The sequence below is a fragment of the Citrus clementina genome, unplaced genomic scaffold (genome assembly GCF_000493195.1).
Source record: "Citrus clementina cultivar Clemenules unplaced genomic scaffold, Citrus_clementina_v1.0 scaffold_3, whole genome shotgun sequence".
In the NCBI taxonomy this organism is placed as follows: domain Eukaryota; kingdom Viridiplantae; phylum Streptophyta; class Magnoliopsida; order Sapindales; family Rutaceae; genus Citrus; species Citrus x clementina.
Genome location: NW_006262339.1, coordinates 29,169,625 through 29,194,763, shown reverse-complemented (window position 1 = coordinate 29,194,763; position 25,139 = coordinate 29,169,625). Strand labels below are relative to the sequence as shown.

At 33.3% G+C, this 25,139-nt stretch overlaps 2 protein-coding genes and 1 pseudogene across 3 annotated transcripts; all 3 read right to left on the bottom strand.

Moving 5' to 3' along the window:
* Positions 1–720: 720 nt before the first annotated feature.
* Positions 721–2,889, bottom strand: LOC112099826 (protein FAR1-RELATED SEQUENCE 5-like). The gene has a single exon (XM_024187314.1). It carries the CDS (start codon positions 2,887–2,889, stop codon positions 721–723), a length of 2,169 nt encoding a protein of 722 aa, XP_024043082.1.
* Positions 2,890–5,121: 2,232 nt separating this feature from the next.
* Positions 5,122–6,380, bottom strand: LOC18047139 (annotated as a pseudogene).
* A 3,209-nt stretch (positions 6,381–9,589) lies between these two features.
* On the bottom strand, positions 9,590–22,713 carry LOC18047138 (ribokinase). Of its 2 annotated transcripts, XR_002906275.1 has the most exons (5): positions 21,855–22,713; positions 19,180–19,365; positions 18,710–18,905; positions 18,369–18,528; positions 9,590–9,684 (listed from the first exon to the last, which is right to left on the bottom strand). XR_002906275.1 is itself a non-coding variant. In XM_006442163.2 (4 exons), the coding sequence occupies exons 1-4, from the start codon at positions 22,512–22,514 to the stop codon at positions 18,437–18,439; spliced, it is 1,134 nt and encodes a 377-aa protein (XP_006442226.1). In that variant the 5' UTR covers positions 22,515–22,713; the 3' UTR covers positions 18,341–18,436. The 2 variants fall into 2 exon arrangements, 1 of the variants encoding a protein (XP_006442226.1); XM_006442163.2 differs by lacking the exon at positions 9,590–9,684 and having other exon boundaries at positions 18,341–18,528.
* Positions 22,714–25,139: the final 2,426 nt, after the last annotated feature.

Genomic DNA, 25,139 nt, shown 5'->3' with positions numbered 1-25,139 from the left:
TGTTCATAGTTTGGTCACTTTTGCCAAAGCACCAGTGCTGTGTAGTGGCATCTACCAAGAAGTTCCTATCTTATCAAACTAGAGTATATATCACAAGCTTTGACATCAAAATTTACATAAATCAAAAGGTAAAGCCAATGAGTTCTCATGCATATATTACAAGCTTTAACATCAAATTACATCTTTAAAAAGTTAAATTGAAAAAATTCTCACATTTGACAAACGAGAGTACTACACAATATAACATAAAAAATACGCAAACTGCTACAATAATTGAAACAACATTACTGCTCTCGATTCATTTTGACCCCCAATTATTTTGACAGTTCCAGAAGTGACATAGATGTAGAGATCTTGGCTAGGCTCTTTACTTTATAAGGAGCGATCTGGGAGAAGAGGAATAAGAAAAAGAGGGACGAACACCTATCCGGAAAACAAAAGGTCATGGGTAATCTGTTACAATAAGTTAAAAAAAAAGTTAATGATAGATTTATTCAATTACTTTTAATATTAAAAAATTAAATTGTATAATGAAGACACGCTTGAATGAAATCAAATTACCTGTGGAAGCATAGCTTCCATCACTTGAATCAGAAGAATTTATGTTTCTTTCTGTATTCAGCTCTAATCTAAATCATATAATACAACATCTTATTGAAAAACTGAAAAAAATGAAAGTCGTGATAAGCTTAATACAAAATAAATATGAAAAAGACACATTTACGTCTTGATGAGCAAGGGGCAGTTTCTTTTATCGTGTGACTGACCAACTAGACCACATCCATTGCAGCGTCTTCCTTTGTCTTTCCCTTTCGCTTTCTCTTTTGCTTTTTCCTTTCCGCCTTTAAGTCTTTTCCCACACCCTTTAGCCCTAACCTGAAGTGGTTCATTAAAGTGTGGTTGTTGCATACCACTATTCTTTTCTAATACTCCCTCACTTTTGCAACTTTTCATGACTAACTTAACCTTTTCCAGGGCATCTTCTAAGTTCTCAATGACAAGTTTAGATGTTGCTTCACTCAAAACAGCTTTATCAATCACATTCGAAGCAAGCTGAAATAACTTGGTCCTCTTTAATAAAATTGATTTGTTTGAACAATCATTTATTTCAACACCATCTCCGTCAATAACCCTCTCAAGTTTGGCAGCTTTAGTCCATCTTTGTAGAATATAAATATTAGGCATAAAAGAAATTTGCAATTTCTTAAACAAAGCTAGCATATGTGTACACGGGATACCTTCACTTTCAAATTTCTTGCAAATACATGAAACAAAATCTAACTTTTTGTCATAAACTACTTCAAAGACTTTTGAAACACCATCTTCTTGATTCACAACATTATACACCAAATAATCTTCATTTTCTCTAACAAGCTCAATTGCATGTAACAGGCTATTCCATAATTCATCTTGAAACAAATAAAAAATCTCACATGTATAAATTTCAGACATTTGCTTTTCAATTTGTAATGGTAATCTCAACATTGATCTTTCATTCAAATCTTTGTTGTCGGCAATCAACTCTTCATGACGTTGTTGTGAAAGTGCTCTATTAACTCGAAAAACAAAGTCAAGAAGCGAATTTGTTTTTGATACATACCTCTTAAAGATTGCATGATTACTTTCAGCTCGTTGGCTACTTGACATCCCAACTGAAAACACATGGTTCACATACGCAGGCACCCATTTTGATCTGATTTCATACACCCCTTGTAGCCACTCATTCTCTGTTAATTTTACCTTATCTATAACATCTTTCCACAGTGCATCAAACTCTTCTACAGCATTTGATTCCCAAATGCATTTTTGAAAATGTCTATAATTTTCCATATGGACTGTTTTGCTTAATCTCTCTGAAAATTTGTTCAATATATGCCAAATGAAAAATCTATGAAAAGTGAATGGAAAGGCTAGAGATATAGCTTTTGTCATTGCTGGATCCTGGCCAGTAATAATCATTTTTGGATCATCACCAGGCATGGCCTCCTTAAATTGTTCAAACAACCAAAGAAATGATTCTGTTGTCTCATCACTTAAAAAACCGCAACCAAAAACAATAGTTTGACCATGGTTATTAACCCCAACAAAAGGTGCAAAAATCATACTATATCGATTGGTGTTGTACGTAGTATCAAACACAATCACATCACCATAAAACTTGTATGCCCGCCTGCAAACTACATCAGCCCAAAAACAATGTGTAATTCGATCATCACATCCAGCTTTGATACTGTAAAAGAATGATGAGTTCTTTTCCTTCTCAGACTGAAAATGCTCGTACAACATATCTGCATCATGACCCTTCAATTCATTCCATAAATTTCTATCATTATTATAAAAGTCTCTCTGTACACATCCCATATTTTGCAAGCCCCCTGCCTGCAATTCAAAAAGACCGATTTGCTGACATGTTGGTATGCTCACTACAGCTAATTGTTGACTTAAGTTTTTCTGAACAACTGACATTGAACGATGAGACCTCAATAGATGAACCCTTCGAGGTGAAGATAATGCGTGATTATGCTCTTCAACAAATATACGAACCATATATTTACCGAATTCAGATTTAACCACCACTAATTTTGCACTACAACCACCTCGTATTATACCGCGTCGTCTCTTACGATTAACAACTTTGGATTGTCTTGCTTGTCCCTCTTTAAAGCACACATATTCCTTCCTTATTATGTCATTACTCTCTTTGCATATCTTACTCGAATTAATTCGGATACTAAAACCACCCTCTTTAGCATATTTGTTGTAAAATTCATAAGCGTCATCTAAAGTGTCAAATTCTTGACCTTTATGTGGCTTACGGTCGAGCGCTACTTCTGGTACGTAGAGACTATCCTCACAGTTTGACTGGCCAACCACATTCTGAGCATTCATTTTACTACAACTGAAATAAGGGGAAAAAAAGAAGAAAAAACACAAATTTAGGGAGCTAAAATAAATAATTAAAGAGGGTGAATATGTATCAGCATGCAACTCACTTGAAAAAAAAAGACTCAATGGCGACGCTGCAATGACGAAGCTCCGGTAGCTACAAATTCCAAACGAGTGATTCAATTTGATAACAAACAGTCGCTGCATTTGCCAAACTAAATTTAATTTGTTCAATTTGGAATTTTTTATTTCCAGCTGCATGTTTCTTAAATGGTGTTGTGTAAAAGTTTTTATTTATTTCCAGCTGCATGTTTCTAGAATTGGGACTATTGAGCTTCCTCTTTTATTTATTCAGTTTTCAAAAATTATAGAAACTCTGCAATGTGGGTCCATATGTCGGAAAGCAGTGTTGTATAAAGAAAATATAAAGTGACCGTTGGATCAAATCCAATGGCCACAAACACTCTCCCGGATTATTATTATGATCCAGGATCCTGGATATATATATATAGTAGTTTTCCAATTAGGGATCCTTGGTTTTAATAAAGTCAGGGATCAACTAAAAAATAAAATAAACACAGACTCCAATGTATTTTTTTTGTCATATAGTGTATTAAAATTTAAATTTTTTTATCTTTTAGTTGAATTAAAGTCAGGAATCCTTGATTGGAAAACTACTATATATATATATATAATATTAAGAATTTAAATAAAAATAAATAAATAAATAATTAAAAAAAAAACAAAAAGCATAACACTGAGTGTCATTCAGTGCTTGGAAAAGGTGGACTAAATGTGGCTCAAAATGGGACACGAGGCATGTTTTAGAGGGACCAACGGAGTGTGGTTGAAAGACATGACTGCATCGGCACGTAATAAGCAACAGAGAGGGACCATTTGCCCTCCTTCAAATGAGCTGCTGTTGTCCCTCAAAATTAAGTTTTTGTGTTGTCCTCCTTAAAACATAGCAAATACTTCCAATTTCCTTATAATAAATATGACACGTCATGCCTATAATTATCAGTTTTCCAACTCACTCACTTATTCTTCAGTTTGTAAAGAAAATATACATCATTATTACGACTTCTAGCAAAGGATATTATTAAGCCAAAACGTTTCTTTTACTCATCCCAACTGTTGTTAAGATACTACTCAGAAAGTATTTTTCCTTTAAATGTTGATAATTAAAGAACAGGAAAAAAAAGTACTTTGTCCGGGGATTTTGCCCAAAAATATCCCAGGAAAACCAAATAAAAAACATCTCAATTTTATATAAATAATGTTATACTTATTCAGTCGGGATATTTAGATTGAATCAACTAATGTATTAACAATAAAATTTCATCATTTGAATTAAAAATGATTAGGATTAATAATTGATTTTGTATTTAACCTGTCCTGGATGATTTCAGCAAATTTCTCCGAGCAAAGTAACACTGCCGGACAAAGAAAAGACCATCTAGCCAGACATTAAAAAGAAAAGAAACCATTTGTTTATTTGAAATCTCAATTGTCACTTCAATGAACAAATTGGTCAAGAACCTGAGCCGAAGCTTAAATAAATTCAACATTTCGGAAAATGTCAATTTCATTGGATTAGTTAAGAGTACAGGAAGACGCATGTCAGCCCAGTACTACTAGAAACTTTTCAATGATTAATAAGGCGGCTCTGGAAGTTTTCCCTGCCTTAAAAATATCTAATGCAAGTATAGGAGAGTGTTCAGTATATGTAATTGAATTAAAATATCTACCATCATTTTAGAAAACGATATCAAACTAGGCCCGAGCTTTGGTCTTTCTCTCACACTCTTAGTCTCTCTCTCTCTCAAATTTGAGAATAAAAACATTTGTTCCTGAATATGTAATGGAAGAGTATAATTAGCAAGTTAGCAGGTTATCATGTTTAATTGTCCATCAAAGTGCTACTAATACTACACCATACAAGAAACAAATACAAAGCCTGCAAAACATCAATATAATCCAAGAGAGAGAAAATATGTGGTGCAACTGTGGTACCGTACCACAGTTGCATCCAGCCGTTGGATGCCAGTAGACACCACTAATTTAAGTGCATCCAACGACTGGATGCAACTGTAGCACAGTACCACAGTTACACCGTAGTCTGATCCTCTAAGAGAATAGTACTAGCATGATTGTGCTTCTAGTCTTTCATTGTTTTTTTTTTCCTTTTTCCAATTTGTTATTTCCCTGCGCATACCCATTTGTGATATTTCTTTAATCCACACCGAACATTTTCCTCACCTCTGAACAAATCCGAGTACTTTCTTCTCATCTTTAAGAGACTTGGAAACAGACTTTCTCTGCGTGCATCTTTTTGCCCATGCAATAATTTTGGGGCACTCAGTCTCTAACCTGAATTTACCCAATGTTTAATATGAGTGAAACCAACAGTAGAGAGGAATCAAAGACACATCCACGAACCCAAAATTTTCGCCTTCAAAATGAGGTTTGTCTCCAAGCTCTTCTTCCAATGTTTTCAAAATTGCAATGAATTCCTTTGTCATTTCCTCCTGTCTTTCTAATTTTACTGCCCGCATCTCCCTCCCATCGGTATGAATCTGCAATTTATTCTACCACAATTCATACCATTCATGATTCATACAGCAACAAATAGCTTCATTCAAAACTAGCACTATTTTTTTTATTTTTCTTTTAGTGTAGATATAGGACGAGTAAAGTCCAAATCAATACTTGAATTTTAAGTGTCCAATTAAATAGAATTATTTTAAAACCATTTGACCATTTCTTCAAAGAACAAAAATTTATTTAACATATTTGTATATCGTTAAATTAAAAAATTTAACTTATCATTTTTTAAACATTATTAAAACCTTCATCTTACTCGGTATTTTTACAACAATCTTATTTATATATAAAAAAATTGAAAACAACAATCTATTTATATAAAAAAAATTGAAAACAAAAATATTACTCAGAAATTTAAATTCAGATCTATTAGATATCTATTCTATTTAAATTTCTTATAACAATTAAATAAATAAATGTTATCTAAACTTAGATTGTTTTGGTACCAACATACCACAATCAAAACTTACAAAAAAAAATTATATATCAAATAAAAGAAAAAAAAAGATAGAGAGAAATAAAAAATTGCCATATATAATAAATAACCCTATCGATTATAATGAACTTACATTCTTGTCAATATAATCAACCCAGAGTCTAGCTTAAGCTTTCAAATAAAGATCAGAGGGAAGCAAAGGAGCTTTATCATTCCAGACTTCATCAATGTACTGCACAATATTAGTTGATTCACATATTGGTTTGCCATTATGGATGAGAACCGGGACTTTCTTGTGAACCCGGTTCATCTGCAGAAGCATGGGTCCTTTGTTCAACAAGTTCTGTTCTCTGTATTCATATTCGATGCCCTTCTCTGCTAATGCAATCCTGACCCTCATCTCATACGTGCTGACCTAGAAATCTAATAGAATGATCTCGTCCGCCATCATCCCTTAAGCTTAATTAGATATGTTGAAGATATTGTATTGAATAATTGATCGATGAAATTGAGGAAATATAGCAAGTGTATTAGTGTTCTTATTTATACTTAATTAGCTTAATAATCGCTCTCATGGATTTCTCTCTCCTTTTTTGTTTAGTCAAAGATCAATATCATCTTGTTTTCTTCATAATGAACACAAAAGTAGTTGAATTATCATTATTAGTTTCAAAGAAAGTAATCTATTAACTAAGCCACTAATTTCCTTACCACAACAAATTTACATAGAGCAGACGCAACAACTCAACATACTGAAGCATCGCCTGATCATAGAGAACCTGCCATATTGCAGGTCTATGGGTCCCATAAGATTACCCCTGTTACTTTAATTGTTGTGAGATTAATCCTGTAATTAAAGGGTCGGGGTGTGATTAATCCTGTAATTAAAGGGTCAATTTCACAACAATTGGTATCAGAGCTTTAACTCTGATTTCAAGGTTCAAGAATGGGTTCAAAAGTGGATCTTGAGAAGTTTACGGAGCAGAATGATTTCAACATGTGGAAAATCAAGATAGAGGCTTTGTTGATCACTCAAGGCCTATGAGATGCCATAGATCCAGTCACTAAGCTTGAAGGGAGTGAGGCTTCATCATCCAAGACCCCAGAACAAGTAGCAGAGATAGACAAGAAAGCCAGAAGCACAATCATTCTGAGTCTTGGTGACTCTGTAATCCGAGAAGTGGCTAAAGAAAAGATTGTTGTTGATTTATGGGCCAAGTTGGAGAATCTATATATGACAAAGTCTTTAGCAAATAGACTTTACATAAAAAAGAAGATGTTCTCACTAAGGATGATTGAAGGAGCATCACTAAATGAGCATATAGATGAGTTCAATAAGGTTTGTGATGAACTAGAGACTATTGATGAAGGACTGAGTGATGAGAGCAAAGCTTTGCTGTTAATCAGTTCTTTGCCAAAGTCATACGAGCACTTTGTGGATGCATTGTTGTATGGGAGGCAAACACTCTCCCTAGAAGAGGTTAAATCTGCTCTTGGCACTACGAAACTAAAAGATAAGCAAGACAATCCAGAAAGTGAATCAAGTGAGTGACTGATGGCTAGAGACAGGCCTGAGAAGAGAGAAAGTAAGGGAAAGAAACAAGGCAGATCAAAATCTAAACAGAAGAATTTGAAGTGTTTCTATTGCCATAAAGAAGGGCATTTCAAAAGAGATTGCCCTAAAAGGAAGAACAAGAATAAAGAAATCAAGGAAATGATAGGAAATGCAGCTATAGCCACATAAGAAGAAGGTAGCTTTGAAACAGCTGGAGTGCTCATTGCCACAAATCAAAAACCTCAAGGTCAGTGGGTCCTTGACTCAGGTTGTACCTTCAATATGTGTCCAAATAGAAGCTACTTTACTTCATATCAGCCATGTGATGGGGGCATGGTTTTAATGGGTAATAACTCAATGTGTAAAGTGATTGGTATTGGGACTGTTAGCCTTAGAATGTTTGATAGTGTGGTAAGGGAATTAACACAAGTTAGGTTTGTTCCTGAATTAAAAAGGAACTTAATTTCAATTGGCATGCTAGATCAAACAGGTTATGTGATTAAGGCTGAAAAAATGGTATTGAGTGTAATTAAAGGCTCAATGGTGATCATGAAAGGTATAAAACAAAATGGCCTGTATGTGTTGGATGGACATACTGCTGTTGGAGAGGTAAGTTTAACTGACAGTGGAGGGAACAAATCAATGTTGTGGCATTTGAGGATGGGGCATATGAGTGAAAGAGGTTTGAGAGAGCTACAAAAACAATGAGTGTTTGGGAAAGATAAGATAAGAGCTTTGGGGTTCTGTGAAGATTGCATTCTAGGAAAGTCTTCCAGGCTAAGGTTTGAGACTGCAGCTCATACCACCAAAGAGAAACTTTGATACATACACTCTGATTTGTTGGGGTCTGCACAAGTGAATTCACTAGGTGGGTGTAAATACTTTTTGAATTTTATAGATGATTTTTCAAGGATGGTTTGGGTCTTTGCACTTGTTGGTGTATAAATACTAATGCTATTAGTGTCAATGTGCAAGTGTACACAACAAGTAATAAAGTGATCAGTATTCAAGATCATCTCCACATGGATTGATGTAATTAGACTTGCTACAACAATCTTAACAGTGCAGATTTTGTGTCTAAATTAAGATAAACAATTAATGAAACTAATTTACTAATTAAAATAAAAACACAATAAATAAAATGCAATAAAGTAAATTATCACGTCAATCTCAAGGATAAAATTAATGGAAATATATAGTAGTTGAGTAAATAAACTCTCTTAATGGTCTTGACTATTTTCTAATGGTTGGCTCAATTGCTGCAGTATTTGCTACAACACTGGGCAGAATCCTTATGTATCCTCAGCCGTCGCATGTTGGATATCTTATATATATATGCTACCTAACAGTGATCAGTTGCTATGCCAACATAAGATATAGCATTACACGCTTAGGTTCTATTTACCCTACAAGGTGAATCCTTATGTCTAGTTCATCACTAATATTAAATCAAGCATGGCCCTTTTGGGACTCAAGTAAAACTCAATCTGGGAAACTCAATTTAAGATCAAGTATTGTTCTGATATGTTCCACTAAGATAGGCCATTTTGCTGCTCTCTCCTAACTTGTATCATTAAATGGGTGATCAACCGAAATAATGAATAAAAATAAATACTATCAAAACAAACTGCTACAGCAAACATGTAGCAACACATATATTCAGTCAATAAACCATCAAGATTATTTATCACTCAACCACAAATAAATTTAGTTCATGATTTGTAAAAGAAATATAAAAAATAAAGTTTCAACCATGAAACACATCCCCATAAATAAATAGAAAATGAGAAAATAAGAGAAGAATAAGAAGGATTGAGCTCCCAATTGATCTCTGCAATTTTTCCTCTTGTGTAGCCTTCAATCTCTCTCTTGAATCTTATTTTTCTTTTGTTTCTTTGTGTTTTTCTCCTTGGGTGACGGCCCCCTTTAATTCTTATGACGTGTGCTTCTTTTATAGTTGAAAATTAGGGTAAACGGAAGCCTAGGGCGCACATAAGTCAGATTAGGAAACTGCAGATCGCAATTCTGCAAGTATCCCGCACGAAATTTTCTCTGTCGTTGTTCCAGGATTGCTACAGCAACGGCTACAGCAACTACACTGTTCCAGATTTGTTTTAATTCTTTTATAGCCATGTTCTTCCTCCTTTTTGCCAGCCTATTGCATCAGCATTCCTTCCATGAATTATAAGCTTCTGGAAACCTACAATTATGTACACAATTTGAGCACGAATTACTTTAAATCAAGCAAAACTTATTAAGACTGAACTAAAATGAATGTTTATGCACAATGTAACAAAAATGCAATAAAAACACATCATTTACTCTCTAAGTGATCTTGATTTAAGTCTAGAATTGTCATAATAACTCTCATTTCATAGAGTTATCAGCACTTAAAAGTAAAGATGAGGTTCTGGAAAAATTCAAAATATGGAAAATTTTTGTTGAAAACCAAACTGGTTTGAAGGTGAAAACTCTGAGGACAGATAATGGCTTGGAGTACTGCAATAAGCTGTTTGAAGAATTCTGTGAGAAGAATGGTATTCAGAGGCACAAAACTGTCACATATACTCCTCAATAAAATGGTATTGTTGAGAGGATGAACAGAACCTTGGTAGAGAAGGTAAGGTGTATGCTGATCTATTCTAAGCTTCCAAAAACCCTTTGGGCAGAAGCTTTAAACACAACATGCTATCTAGTCAATAGGAGCCCATCAACTACTATAGGTTGTAAAACACTAATGGAACTGTGGTCAGGGAGGATGGTTGATTATTCAAAACTCAGAATCTTTGGCTGCACAGCATATGCTCATGTAAAGCAGGGCAAACTGGAACCAAGAGCATTAAAATGCAGGTTTCTAGGGTATCCAGAGGGTATCAAAGGCTATAGATTGTGGTGTGTTGACTCAAAGCCACTACAGTGCATGATAAGCAGAGATGTAACCTTCCATGAAGATGAGATTTTGGATAATTCAAAGAGACCTGTTAACAACTCTAAATCAGGTGCTGAGACTGATAAAGTGAAATTTCAAGTGGAGCCTCACAACTTGAAAGAACTTGAGCCTGAAATTGAGGGTGCTAAAATAGAACCTGAAGCTAGTGTTGAACATGAATAAGCAGAAAGTGAAGAGGACACTTATCAATTGGCAAGAGACAGAAAGAGAAGGACTATAAGACCACCTAAAAGATATGCAATAGTTGATCTAACTGCATATGCTTTGACTGCTGCTCAAGAGCTGAATAATGATGAACCTAGGACTTATCAAGAAGCTATCACAGGCAAAAACAAGCTGTAATAGAAGAGGGCAATGAATGAAGAGATGGCATCCTTGATGAAAAACAAGACTTGGAAATTAATTGAAAAACCAGTTAAGATGAAGACAGTAAGCTGTAAATGGATCTTTAAGATTAAAGATGGGATACTGGAGCTCAGCCTAGAAGATTTAAGGCTAAACTGGTGGCAAGGGGCTTCATACAAAAGGAGGGAATTGACTTCATTGAATTATTTTCCCCTGTAGTGAGACATGCGTCCATCAGAATTATTCTTGCACTTGTGGCTGTTCAGGATATGCATCTTGAGCAGATGTATGTAAAAACAACCTTCTTACATGGTGAATTACAAGAGGAAATTGTAATACAGCAGCCAGAAGGGTATGTGACATCTAGTAAAGAGAGATTGTGTCTGCTTACTTAAGAAGTCTCTATATGGGTTAAAGCAATCACCTAGGCAATGATATCTGAGGTTTGATAACTTTATGATAACACGTCTTTAACAGGTGCAACTATGATTGCTGTGTGTACTTCAAAGAGACAAGTGGAGGGGGAATGATATATCTTCTGCTGTATGTAGATGACATGCTGATTGCATGCCATGACAGGGAAGAGATCAATCATCTAAAGAGACTTTTGAGCAGGAAATTTGAAATGAAGGAACTTGGAAAAGCTAAGAGAATTCTGAAGATGGCTATTATCAGGAATAGAAGCAAGAAGATTTTGTTCTTAACTCAACAGAGCTACATAAAGAAGGTTGTGGTGAGGTTTGGAATGAATGATGCTAAGCAAGTGCAAACACCACTGGCAAACCATTTCAAGTTATCTGCTGTTCAATGCCCTCAAACTGAAGCAAAACAATAGAAAATGACATGCATGCCCTATTCAAGTGCAGTAGGTAGCCTCATGTATGCCATGGTACTCACCAGACCTGATATCTCACATGCTGTGAGTTTGGTGAACAGGTTTATGGCAAATCCAGGATATGAACAATGAAGAGTTGTTCAGTGGATTATGAGGTATCTGAAGGGGACTTTGGAGGTTGGTTTGGTTTGTGGTGGAGAAGATAAAAATGGACACACTAATTGGTTATGTAGGTGCTGACTTTGCTGGTGATCTTGATAAAATGAGGTCACAAATAGGGTATTTGTTTACTCTAAGAGGCTGCACAGTTAGCTGGAAAGCAACATTACAGAATGTAGTGGCTTTGTCCACTACAGAGGCAGAGTATACTGCAGCAGCTGAAGCTTTAAAAAAATAATTTGGTTGAAAGGCATAACAGCTGAGTTGGAAGCTAAGCAAGAGTCTGTAACATTATACAGTGACAGCCAAAGTGCTATACATCTTAGCAAGATCAATCCTATTACGAGAAAACAAAACATATAGATGTTAAGTTGCATTTCGTGAGACTTGAGGTATCAAGGGGAGCTGTGAAGTTGCTGAAGATTCATACTGAAAAAAATCCAGATGACATGTTAACTAAGGTTGTACCTACTGCCAAGTTCATTCTTTGCATGAACTTAGCAGGTATCTGCAGGTTTTAAAAAGCTGCAGATGGGGAGAAGACAATGTGAAAGGAGGGAGCTGTGAGTGTTGAGTTCAAGGTGGAGATTGTTGAAATGAACTCAAACTCGTCAAAACAACTTGTCATTTTAAAGTTGTAGAGATGAGTGACATGTCGTTTCAGCTAATCAAAGATCCAGCACCGACGAATTAGTGATGTCGTTCAAATCCTTAAACACTCACGTGGTGGACGCATCCCTGTTAAAGCTTAAACGGTGAGATTTGTTGTCGTTTAAGGGAGGATTTAAGTTGCACGTGAGAAGCTTGTGATCAGTTAGTTAAGGCTGTTGATTTTGGAGGGAAACTTCTGGATCTGTAACGCCAGCAACAACTGATATATAGATGCTGGTTCTGGTGTAGTCTTGAGGTATCAAGAGAAGAGTGATAAGGTAGCTATAGTGAGAGTAAAGCTTTTCTGACTGTTCTCTATATTGCTAGTTATCATCTCTGTAATCGTGAAGCTTTATAAAGTTGCTCCCTGAGTTGTTTTCTCCAGTGGATGTAGGCACCCTCAAAGGTGTTGAACCACTTAAGTTCTTGTGTGTTCTTGATTCTTTGGGTTGTGTTCTTTGATCTATTTGTTGTTTCGATTAGCTTAGGTTTAATTCTTAAATCTTGGAGTCTGAGTTAGGTCTTGGGGTGTGATTTATCCTGTAATTAAAGGGTCAATTTCACAATAAGTTACTTCGCATAAAATTATGATCAATTACATTTATTTATTTTAGGGATGGCAAAAAAGCTCGCGCCGGCCCAACCCATTCCCAAGGGCTTTGGCTCGGGCTTCCCACATGAGGGCTTGGGTAAGGACTTAGGAAAAAAAGTTTGGGCTAAGCTCAAGCTTTCTATTTTTTTTTAAAAAAAATTATAAATTAGAATAATAAATTCAAATTTGAAAAATAATGAAAAAATAAAAAAATACTCTTAAATTTCTAATTTATATATCAATAATGAATAAAAAAATTAAAATTATAATACTCTCTTTTTAAGTGTTAATTAATTAAGAGAATACTTGTATTAGAGAATTCAATACTAAAAAATTAAATGTCTAAATTTTATTTACTTTATTTATTATTTTATTTTGAAATATTTATTTTCTTTAATTCATTTTTTTATTATAACAACTTGATTACTATTAACTCATTTCAAGTTTACAACAGTTTTAAAAAAATTTGAAAAAATTAGTAAAACCTCAACGGCCCGACCAGGCCCAACCCTTGCCATTCTTATCTAATGGGCTTGGGCCGGCCTTAATTTGCCAACCCTGATTTGAAATAAAGTTCCTTATCACATGAAATTGGCAACCCCATAACATAAACAGGGATTTGTCCCCACCATACCCTAAAGGTTAGGTATTTATCCAACTACACTCCCATAATTCAAAATTTCTTTTGTATACCTTTTTCAAAGTGCAATTACAGAATTACCCCAATTTAATTCTTCAAATTTCAAAATCTACCTTCACAAGCTACCTTACACAACGCCTGCTGTTGCAAGTTCATCCACCACATTAAAGGTTGCAAAATCACCGAATTAAAGGCTGGAAATTCACCGAACTAAAGGTCATTAACCACATTTACACTTGATTTTTACTTTATAAAGAGAATTTATGGTGCATAATTGTTAGGGTTATATGCATTAGGGTTTTAAAAAACAAATTACCCACATGATTTTGGTCATTATCTTACTTATTTACTAATAATCTTTCTTGCTGGTAATGTAATGAAGCTTCTTGAACTTGTGGATTTGAAATTGAAGAGAGTGATTTCATGGCTCTTTAATAATGGTTGTGGGAGTTCCTAATTAAATATTCATAGAGAATTGGATAAAACAAATATTATCCTTATGAATACTCAGTTATAGCTACACTAGTTTATGCATTAGATCTTTATATAATTTTACTTATTGTTTGTAGTTGAACTTCATCTATGGGAATTATATATCAATTTTCTTCAGCTGCGTATGCATTCATTATGCTACAATCTGGGTTTTCTCTATTATTTGCTATAGAACATTTATTTTGCAATTCTAATTTATTAACAATTTGCTATTTGTTTCAGCATAAAACTATTGATAGTACACTATTAATAAATGTGTTTTGAACGACTTGTGAATTTTGAAACAATGTTGGATCATTTTATTAATTTGTCTCATTGTGAGGCTATTTTGAAACAATGTTGGATCATTTTATTAATTTGTCTCATTGTGAGGCTATTGACTAAAGAAGTCACATAGCATTTAGGATTTGATATTATTGTGCAACAAATGTTGTTGTATATATTTCCAACTAGTTAACTATTGGAGAATTGCCCTTTAATACACTCGTCCTAGACTTGTTTTTAGTTTTTGACAGTTATACACATACTTAATAGCTTATTAATTAGATTGAACTAATGAAAATTAATTGTTTGAGTGTTATGGAAAATTCAACATTTTCTTTTAATATTTATACTTTATTTGGAATTGTTAACATACTTGATACATAAAGTTTGATTTTTATGTCATGTGGCAGTGATGGTTTATTTCTTATTTTTGTTTATAACTCATTTAAAAATTATTTGAGTTCATAGTTATTGGCAATATATTTTAATTTGATGGGTTTGTTCTTGAAATAATATAGTTATGCTGATCCTGTAGATGCTAGTTGTAAGAAAGTCATGTTGTCTTATATATAGAACATTTTTAAGTTGTAAAAAGTTCTCATATCTGTTGCTTTTATGTTGTGTGATCATTTGGTAGATTGATAATATATTACGATAGTGATAATAAATTTGAAGTATTATTTTTACTACAAACTGAAATTATATTTTTTCGACTTAACAATAACAATGGTGATTTTTAACGATTGATTTATATAAATTTTTTTAGTGGTGATTGTGGACCATTTTTGTTACAGTTCTTAGAGGTCCTGGCCCACTGACTTGATGTCAATTCATATTTCCAACAAGATGATGTTGCACAATTTCAAAAAGCATTGGCTGTCAAATTATTTTGGAGTAGGTCTTGGAAAAAAACTACGTAGTGTCCCACTCTTAAAAACTTTACTGATGTGTCATTTTTTGGATTACTTATCATGAGATGTAATGATTACAATGGGATGTTGTTGATATTTGATATCATTAAAGTTAATTTGACATCATACATATGTTTTTTTTATTAAGTAAATTAATGACAGAGAAGATAGTTTTATATAATGTATGTGATGTAATAGAATGGTCATATATGCTCAAGAAATGCTCAGCCCAAATACATGACTGTCGTTGAGTATTTTCACATATATTCGATTGCAGTTGAGTATTTACAAACATACATGACCAGCTGATATTTGTATTAGTACACGACTGCAGTTGGGTATTTTCATAAATATTCGACTGCAGTCGAGTATTTCCAAACATATATAACCAGGTGGTATTTGAATTGCTACACGACTGCAGTCGGATATTTTCACAAATACTCGACAGCAGTTGAGTATTTGTAAACATACATAACCAGCTGGTATTTGCATCGGTACATAACTTTAGTCGGGTATTTTCATAAATAAACGACAATAGTCGAGTATTTAATAGATTCACATTTATAATTGAGTGCAATCAGATATACACGACAATAGTCGAGTAAGAGCCAAAATACACGACTGTAGTTGGGTAAGTAGACATAGAACATAAAATTACCTAAAACATTTATTATAATGACAACAAAATCAACATCGGCTTTAACATATCATACTTGAATTTAACAAATAACAAAAGTAATTGTACATCAAATAACATAGATCCAATGAATGTTCAAATCATAAATAAGTCGTAATACAATGGAAGTTGCTGCACAATCATCATAATTATTTGCATGCTCAGCCCAAACACTCGACCCATGTATTATAAGGCCCCGGTCGCCTCATTTTGAAAACAGCATAAGCCACACAAACATGTTTATCCAGTTGCAAAACAAAAAGGTAAAAATTTATCAACTAACTATTTTAGATATTAAAGAAATTAAAACAACAAAAATGACAAGTATGTAAGGTTCATAGTAGTATGTGTGCTTGTTTTTGTTTCATTTGGTCTAACTACGGGCTCATTGTTAGACAGTGAGATTGGTGCATTACAAGTTAGTCGATTATATCATTAAAAACCACACCTACCGTACTTACGGCGTAACTTTTCTTCACCTTGTGATGCTATCCTAATTTCTTATGATTCTAAAGAATAATAGGCACACATACTGAAGTCACTTCTTACAATAATACAACAAATGATTATACAAAAAAAAATCAAACCAGGTATATTATGAAGTGTGGAACTGTCTGTCTATTTACATGATTGTTGTCGTGACAATAGTTGTGTAACTTGATAAAATACACAACTATAGTCTAATAAACAGTTAGAGAATATGTTTAGTAAAAATATGTAATGTTTATACTAACAGAATGCTAAGTGTCATAACAGCTACTATATCTTTCAATCTTGCACAACTGCTATCGTGTAAATTTATACATACATGACAAAAGTCATACATACATGATGACAGTTGTGTAAGTTATAGAAATACATGACTATAAATAGTCAAATGACATATTTCTTCTTCAAAAAATATTTTTCTTGCACTGATAAAATGCTGGGATCTCATAATAGTTGGAACATTTTACATATATGTACAATTATAATATATAAGTTCATACGTACACGATAGTAGTCGTGTAACTTATTAAAACACACCACTATAGTCCAGTAATAGTAAAAGGATATATCTAGTGAAAATAATATATTTTTTGCACCAATAAAATGATAGAGTGTCATAATAATTTGAATCTTTTGCACGTTTTCACGACTACAGTCGTGTAAATCCATACATACACGACTGTTGTCGTGTATGTCAGGGTGCAGAACAAAATTTTGACAGCAACTTCAGGTTTTAACGAATGCAGTTATAAAATCCATCAAATAACAGTCATATAATGAAAATATAATGAAAATATGAGTTGCTTTATTGTTTATCACAAACCAAACAAAACCCTAAAAATAATATAATGTCAACAAAATAAATAAATAACACAAAATAAAAATAAAATTTCAAATACCATATTCATGTGATGAATAATGCACCCAGCTGCAAACTAAAATCTCAGTGCATTGGCTGTTCATGAGTGATTTTGAGTGTGGAGTGAGTTTTTGTTGTGTGGAGTTAAAAAGAGTGAGAAGTAAAGAGTGTTGGAGGTGAGTTGTGTGTGTTTTATATTTTTCTTTAGGGATATTTTAAGCATGGGATATATTTAACTAAATACCCTACTTTTAAGGCATCTTTAATTAAAAACCCCTAACACAAATTTCGGAACTACATTCTCAAGCTGCATAATATCTAGACATATACCAATTTTTCAGGTGATTTGGCAAATATTCAGCAAAGCAACATAATTACTTGCAAACAATGCAACACTAACACTATTGATAGATCCCAGTTGTATCCAAACCTTATAATTGTGGCATTTGTTTTTCATTAATTTCGTGATAATACTTTCCTACTAAAGGAAAAAGGCCGATATATAGAAAATATCAACTAAAAAGGGGTGTGTAATACAAAGACTGAAATATCAAATAAGCCCCTAGATTGCGCAATCCCAAATTAGGCCCTCTAAGGTCTGCAATTAAAGGGATAAAACAAGAAGGGTATGTACGTATGAGAAAGCAATAAGTTTAAAGTCCTAGTGTCACAGCAAGTAAAATCTTCAGGTTCCAAATGATAATCAACCCCTTCAAATAGATAGGCTAAGCCGACTGACGTGTCTTGTTAAAGTAAATAGCATTGGCATGTAGCGTTGACGGCTCAGATTTAAGGCAGAAAGTTCATATCATTAGGAGTAGTGGAACTGTCTCATACTGCTGAGCCCAAACATTTCAGAGAAGAACTCTGCTTAAATTTCCTATACCTCATAGATACTTTTCAACTTCAGATTCTTACAATTTTAATGTGAGAAAGGATAAAATCTATCTTAGCGACCATTTGCAGAGAAAAACAAAAGTAAAGAATTACCAGTTCTTCAAAAAAAAAAAAATTGAGTTACCTCTTCATTTTGTTTATATGCAAAAGGAAAGTTCATAGCTCTTTGCTATTGGAAGAACAAGAATATTATCAAGCATACTGAAGAAGATTCAAAACAGATTTCCTATCAGGCATGCTAGGAATGGCTCCCTTCACTTGGACACAAAGAGAAGCAGCTGCAGCTGTAACAAGTTGCAAAAGGTAAAAATAAAAAATTTGTTGCTATGCAATATTAATTCCGGGATAATAAATACTTGTTTGTTTTGTGTGTGCATGTGTGTATTTGTTTTTTTTTTTTTGGCTGTGCTTTTGGGGAGTGAATATCACCATGACAAATACTACCATCTTTCTTCACCAACGTACCAGCAAATCTCAAACATTCCTCTCTTGACTTGCCCTCAACAAAACCCACGGCAAAAGAGGCAGTGAAAGTGTCACCAGCTCCAGTTGTATCTATGACTCTTGCAGCTGGTATAATTGATTGTTTAATTGGTTTCTCCCCTTCTACAAATAGAGCCGATCCCTTGGCCCCAAGTTTCACTAGGACTTGCTGAACACCCTGAAAACAGACACCTCCGACATTCAAATAAATACTAAAACACTTTATATGCATTGGCACTTGATGGATTTAAAAGCCAAGAACAAACCATATGGGTAAAAGATGGTTGCCGGGATCTCAGATTCATTAAACTTGTAATACTTCGCAATGTAACAATTCAATTTCTGCAACATCTGCTTTCTTTTTATTTAACAAGTCTATTGCTCTAGAGATGAAATATTTGCTGAGTTATGAAGCCTCCAAAAATAAGAAATTTTCACGTGCCAACACTCACCATTTTATGACACTTCACCACAGCTTCACTAATCTGTTCATAACTGTCAGTTGGCATTCCAGTCAAACGACCAAGTTCGGATTCATTGGGGCTCAAGATATCAATAAAATTCAACAGCTCTTGAGGGATTGGAGCGTCCATTCCCCCTGCATCAAAAATGACTGGAACACCTGCACTTCTTGCAGCCTAAAGATATGATGGCATCAGAATATGCAAAACTAAATATCGAAAGAAAGCAGACCAAACAAATTGAAAACATAAAAAGCCTCAATGCAATTCAAAGTGACAAATTCCAAGAGACAGTGGAAAATAATGAAACAAAAAAACTCCTTAACCACAATATTTTCAAAGTTCAATACTTACATAATATTCAATCAAAATCTCCAGATCATGTGTGGATCGAGAGGGAAAATGATTGCTTGCAAACTAAAGAAAGAAGACTTTGGCACCATTATTTTTTTTTCCTTTTCCCTTAACGATGCTTTAGAGTTTCAAACATTTGGTGGATGCAGAACAAGAACACTCAGCTGCAGAAGATCTTAAATTCACAGCTCTAACTGAGAACTATCTTTGCATTGAGGTGAAAAGGTTTAAGAAGAATTGAGGATTCATTTAAGGGAAAACTGTTGGATGTTTAGGGTCATACCGTTGCTAGAAGTAATAATGAATACTGTAGAGACATATAATAAAGAAAAATAATATACACAAACACTAGGTAATTGCTCCAGCAAATTAATCTTAAAAGCTTATGAAAATACTTTATTATTATTGTTCTCCCTCCAGGTCAACAGAAAGATTGTATACTTGAACTAGGAAAAGCATAATAAAATGCTTTTTCAGATTGTATTCGTAAAAATAAATGTCATAAAATATAATTTCAGAATTCAAACCAGATTTGAACCAGGGAAGACCCAACAAACTAACAGAAACAGACTCCTACAGCAATTAATACCCAAAATAAGAAGCATGGATAATAAAATTCCCAGAATTATTGATTTCCCCTTGACTCCATAAACTTTATAAAAATTTCAGAAAGAAAAACAGGTAACCTTAAACCAGTAACATCCTTAACTCCGTAAGTAAACAAAATTAGATTAAAAATGATCCCAAATTGACAAGATAACATTCCAACTACGTCCAACATTAATTGATAAATGTATCAGCTCTTTGTTGACTTCATCTGTTAAGGACTATGCTTTAATTTCTATTACAATCACATTGATAATATTGGCTATGTTAAATGTAGTCAATTAAATTCATTTTTCCCAAATAATACTACAGTTCTTCAAAACCTTTATAATTAATTCACCCCTTAAAAAAAAGTATAGTCATATTTTACTACCACAAAAATCTACTCCGGATACAAAAGAAACAGAATGTGTAGAAAATAATAAACAAAAAAGTGAATCTTTCCCTAGAAAAATGTACAATTCCATATGAAGACCCCGGTGACAATCATATCCACATTGCAGAGTATAATCGATCACATAACAGTAGACTATTTGTGTTTTCCACATCATTTTCCATATAAAGATTTTAATCGAGTCAAAGGGTAATGTTTTGGTGGGCTCCAAAATACCATTAAGCTTTGATTAGTGGTATCTAACTTCCTCTGATGAGAAATTACAGGGAACCACTATAATGGGTAAAGGGGAATTCAGGGATCAGAGAGGCCAATATGTAGCCCACACTACTTGCACCTATGAGAGAGAAGAGATTAAAAGTATTCGTAGCTAAAAAGTTATTTCATTAAGTATGGCATTATTGTAGCGAAAAGGATGTACAAATTACAAATTATCACCTGAATATAAAATAACAGCATATCCACATACCATGTTGAGACCCGAGGAACTTTCAATGAGTGATGCAAAATTTCAAATTTGAATGTTGAAGTGGAATTTGTTTGAATAAACAAACCAATTTCTCTGTTGAGTTAACAATGTAACAAAGCCACAGTTGAACATCCAAACTATACAGTCAGGCTTGCAATTCAAGACCAAAATGCAATTTCAAACTATGTCTTCCTAGAACTTTGGTTACTTATGTTTTATCTTTATGTCTTAAGTCCAACCTATCTGTTTATCAATCGTCTCACACAGACTTGCACCTAATCTCCCAATGGATATTATCTCCTAATATAAGATATTAATGCTGCAATCCTCATTCAAGAAAGTGATATAAATTCACCACTCTCATGTTCACAATAGCGGTCTTCTTACTTAGGGTATACACTAGGAAATAAATAGTACATTTGAATAAATTTCCCCTATTTATGGTCCAATTCCATATGATCTTTTAAGTTGCCTCTTTACACTCCTATCAATATTTCTCTCATCTTTTGCATACTTCAGGACTACAGAACAATCCTAACTCTCTACAGAAAGAAGTTAAAGGTCCAGATGCATATGAACCAAGAATTCATCTTGCACTTCATATGCATATGAACTTAAAAATAACTAACATATGACATGTCTACTGAATTATTAGATTGATTCAAATTATTAGTGTAAACCTCTTTACACTCCTATCAATATTCTTTAAATCTAAACCATATTTCCATAGCTTGTATAAATCACAATACTCAGAACGAATCTAATGCCTATGAATAAACTGAAAAATAACAAATATATGGATTAATTGCAATCGACAATAAGACAAGATTAAAAGAACCTGACCTTTGCAACTTGAATGTTGACAGAATCAGGAATCTCCCTCTGAAGCAAAACAATCCCAGCCTTCTTCACAACCTCCAAATCCTCATCACCAAACTTCTCAGGCCAACAACTCATATTAGTCCCACCAACAATGATAATAGAGTTCTGCCCATCAGACTGCAGCATCACCACAGCGTGTCCAGTAGGGACACCACCATCTTTAACAACATTCATATAATCCAATCTCACCCCACATCCACTCAAAGCATCAGTGATCAATTTCCCATTTGCATCTTCACCCACTTGACCCACAAAGTAAGTTGGATGGGAGAGTTTCGCCCCACAAGCAGCCTGATTGGCACCCTTGCCCCCAGCAAGAGTCTGGCTAGTCTTGGCTGCAACTGTCTCGCCTACTTTAGGAAGCCTGTCGATTTCCACATAGATATCAAAATTGGCTGAGCCAACTACTACCAGTGGTGGTGGCGTGTTAATGGGGTTTTTGGGTACTGGGTTTTGGTCTCTTCGCTGACATTGGCATTTAATAACATGTGCGGGGAATTGGCGATTTGTGATGGTGAAGTGAAATGGGATTGTGTTGATCGGTTTGTTGAGTTGTTTTGCGAGGATGTTTTGGAATTTGAGTTGACAATGGTTTGATGGTGAAAGCGATATTCCTTTCATGATTATTATTTTTATTATTGTTATTAGCTTTTGCAGAGCAGAGAAATTTCAGACTTTGATATGAGACAAGGAGTGAATTGATCGTTTTCTTTTTCCTGGGATTTTGACGACTACTAAGAATACAAGTGAAGTGGAGGCGTGGACTTTGGTGTGCGCACGGGCATCGTGCTCTTGAAGTTACGCAGATTTCAAGCTCTAATTTTCAGTATTGTTTTTCACTCAGCCCCCTCATATGTAACATATAACAAGACACCCTCGTGTTCTTGTCTTAGCAGTCATCAAACTGCCCCACGTCAGCCCTTTTAAAAATGTATATATACAAGATAAATTTTATATTATCCCTCATGAATATAATTAAATTATCTTATTATTTTTTAAAACTTTTACTTACTTTTATTTTTATTTCAAAAACAATAAAAAGAGGTGGGCTGATTTTTTTTTTGTTTTCTTAACAAAAAATAAAAATAAATTTAGATTTTTAAAAGTAAAAGAAATGAATTTAAAATAGTAAATTTACGATAAGATAATCTAAAATTAATCCATATATATCTGGTATTAAACATGACCGATATTTTTTTTTACCGAAGTCAATACTGAAGAGTTATGAAGCCAAAAGCTTTGTTTAGTAATGGCTATTTCTAAAGATAAATGTTCTTTTTTTTTATTAAATAAATAAATATGTTGAATGTTGTTTATTGATTTCAAGAGTAGCAACACATTAACAAACCTTTAATTTCGCCTTTTTTGTTTCATTTCAAGCATAAATATTTCTTAAGGTCTAGTTTAGTTTTATTTGAATTGTTTAAACAAATAATCGTCCAGAAGGAATATATATAACTAAGTCATCATTTATTTAATAGAAGTGAGGAAAAAAAAAAGAAAATTCCAATTAGAGAAATATAACTTCGAAAAACTAAGAAACTCAAGAATGTTATTAGAGCATCACTAAAAAACTCTTCAAATAAGATTTTATTACTTATATGAAGAGCCACATCAATATTTAAGGTTCCAAAAGACATTTCAATTAAAAAATTTCAAATAAAAAATGATTCTTTCTCTTCAAGTTTGGAGAGTTGATTTTTCCCTCTTCAATTTATATTTTATTACTTTTTATTAGAGAATAGAGAAATATTTTAATTGCTATTGACCTTTCCTTTAAAAAATAATTATTTGATTAAAATAATATTAACTTATTTCTATTTGAAGAGTCTTTTGGAGAATAGCATATTTTTTCACTCTTTTATTTGCCACATAGGTAAGTAAATAGATATTTGAAGAGTAAAATTTATAGAAGCTTTTGGAGATGCTCTTAAATTGAGTTTCCATTCCTTTTGTTCCTAAAGAGATGCTAAACTGAAAATGATCTGAAGATTGATTCTTTTCACTCTATTGATCTATTATTTATATCGAGCACTCAAATTTTAGCGCAAGATTTATATCCTTGGTAATCTAACTTTGTCTGTTCATTTTTGGAATTAATCTTGTCCATTCATACCAAAGGGCACAACTCCATGCACTCATGCACTTAAGTTAGCTTAAGTAAATGGGTTCGAGTCTCAACCATTGTGAGAACTCGATTTTCCTTCTAATTAAATTGGATAGAGTGAAATTGTCTCCTCATTAATAAGAGTGGAATATATGTCGTTCTGGTATTATGTGAAGGTAAAAATTTTGATCGTGCCATATCAAAATTATCAAGGATACTCTCGATAGGCTTCTTACTATAAATATTAGTAAAATTATAATTGTAATATATCAATCTATAAAAAAAAAGAATTTATTGTCCATTCATTCTTTTGTCTATATTTTGATTATATGATGATTATACATCGAGTTCAACATTTGTCACCTGATTCTTTTAACATGATGTTGGGTGCTTCAGTCATTATTTCCTAAGCCTTAAGTCTCTTTCTTTTATTATCCATCACATGATGCATTCTAAGGGTAAGTTTCGTAAATGCTGTAGTTTTTAAAATAATTATTGTTATTTGTAGTATAGAAATAGTTAGCTATAAAGGGAATGAATTAAATATTTGATAAAATTTATTTTTAAAAGCACTGTTAGTTTTTAAAGTAGTCATATGTATTTGGTTAATCTTACTATTAAACAACTATAAGAATGTAAATGATTAAATTTGACAAAATATTAAATAAATTTATTTACACAGTTATAAACGTATGTAGAAAATATTTTTTATTGTGTATATATAACAATTGATAACTAAAAAAAATATTTTATATTATTAATTTTATTTTTATTTTCTTATCTTAATATAATTGGTAATATTAGTAATCTCTTTAAATTTAATAATTTTACTTCCTAATAAATAAGGATAATTTTATATTTTTATAATATATATAATGATATATATGGAATTGTACTAGGTATAAAATTTGTTTTGGCCTAATTTTGGTTTAGCCCAAAGCATTATGGAAGCTTCTCTACAAAGGGTAATTTTCTAGTGAAGATGGTGATGGGTTCTTTGAAGACGGTTTCAGGGCACAGTGACGGCTAAGACGAACCTGAAATCACAAGAAACAGTCATTAGAGGTGTTGGCGACAACACTCTAACTGTCAAGTCAATGGGAGGTTGGAGGAGATGATGGGTTTGCAAAAAACTTTGG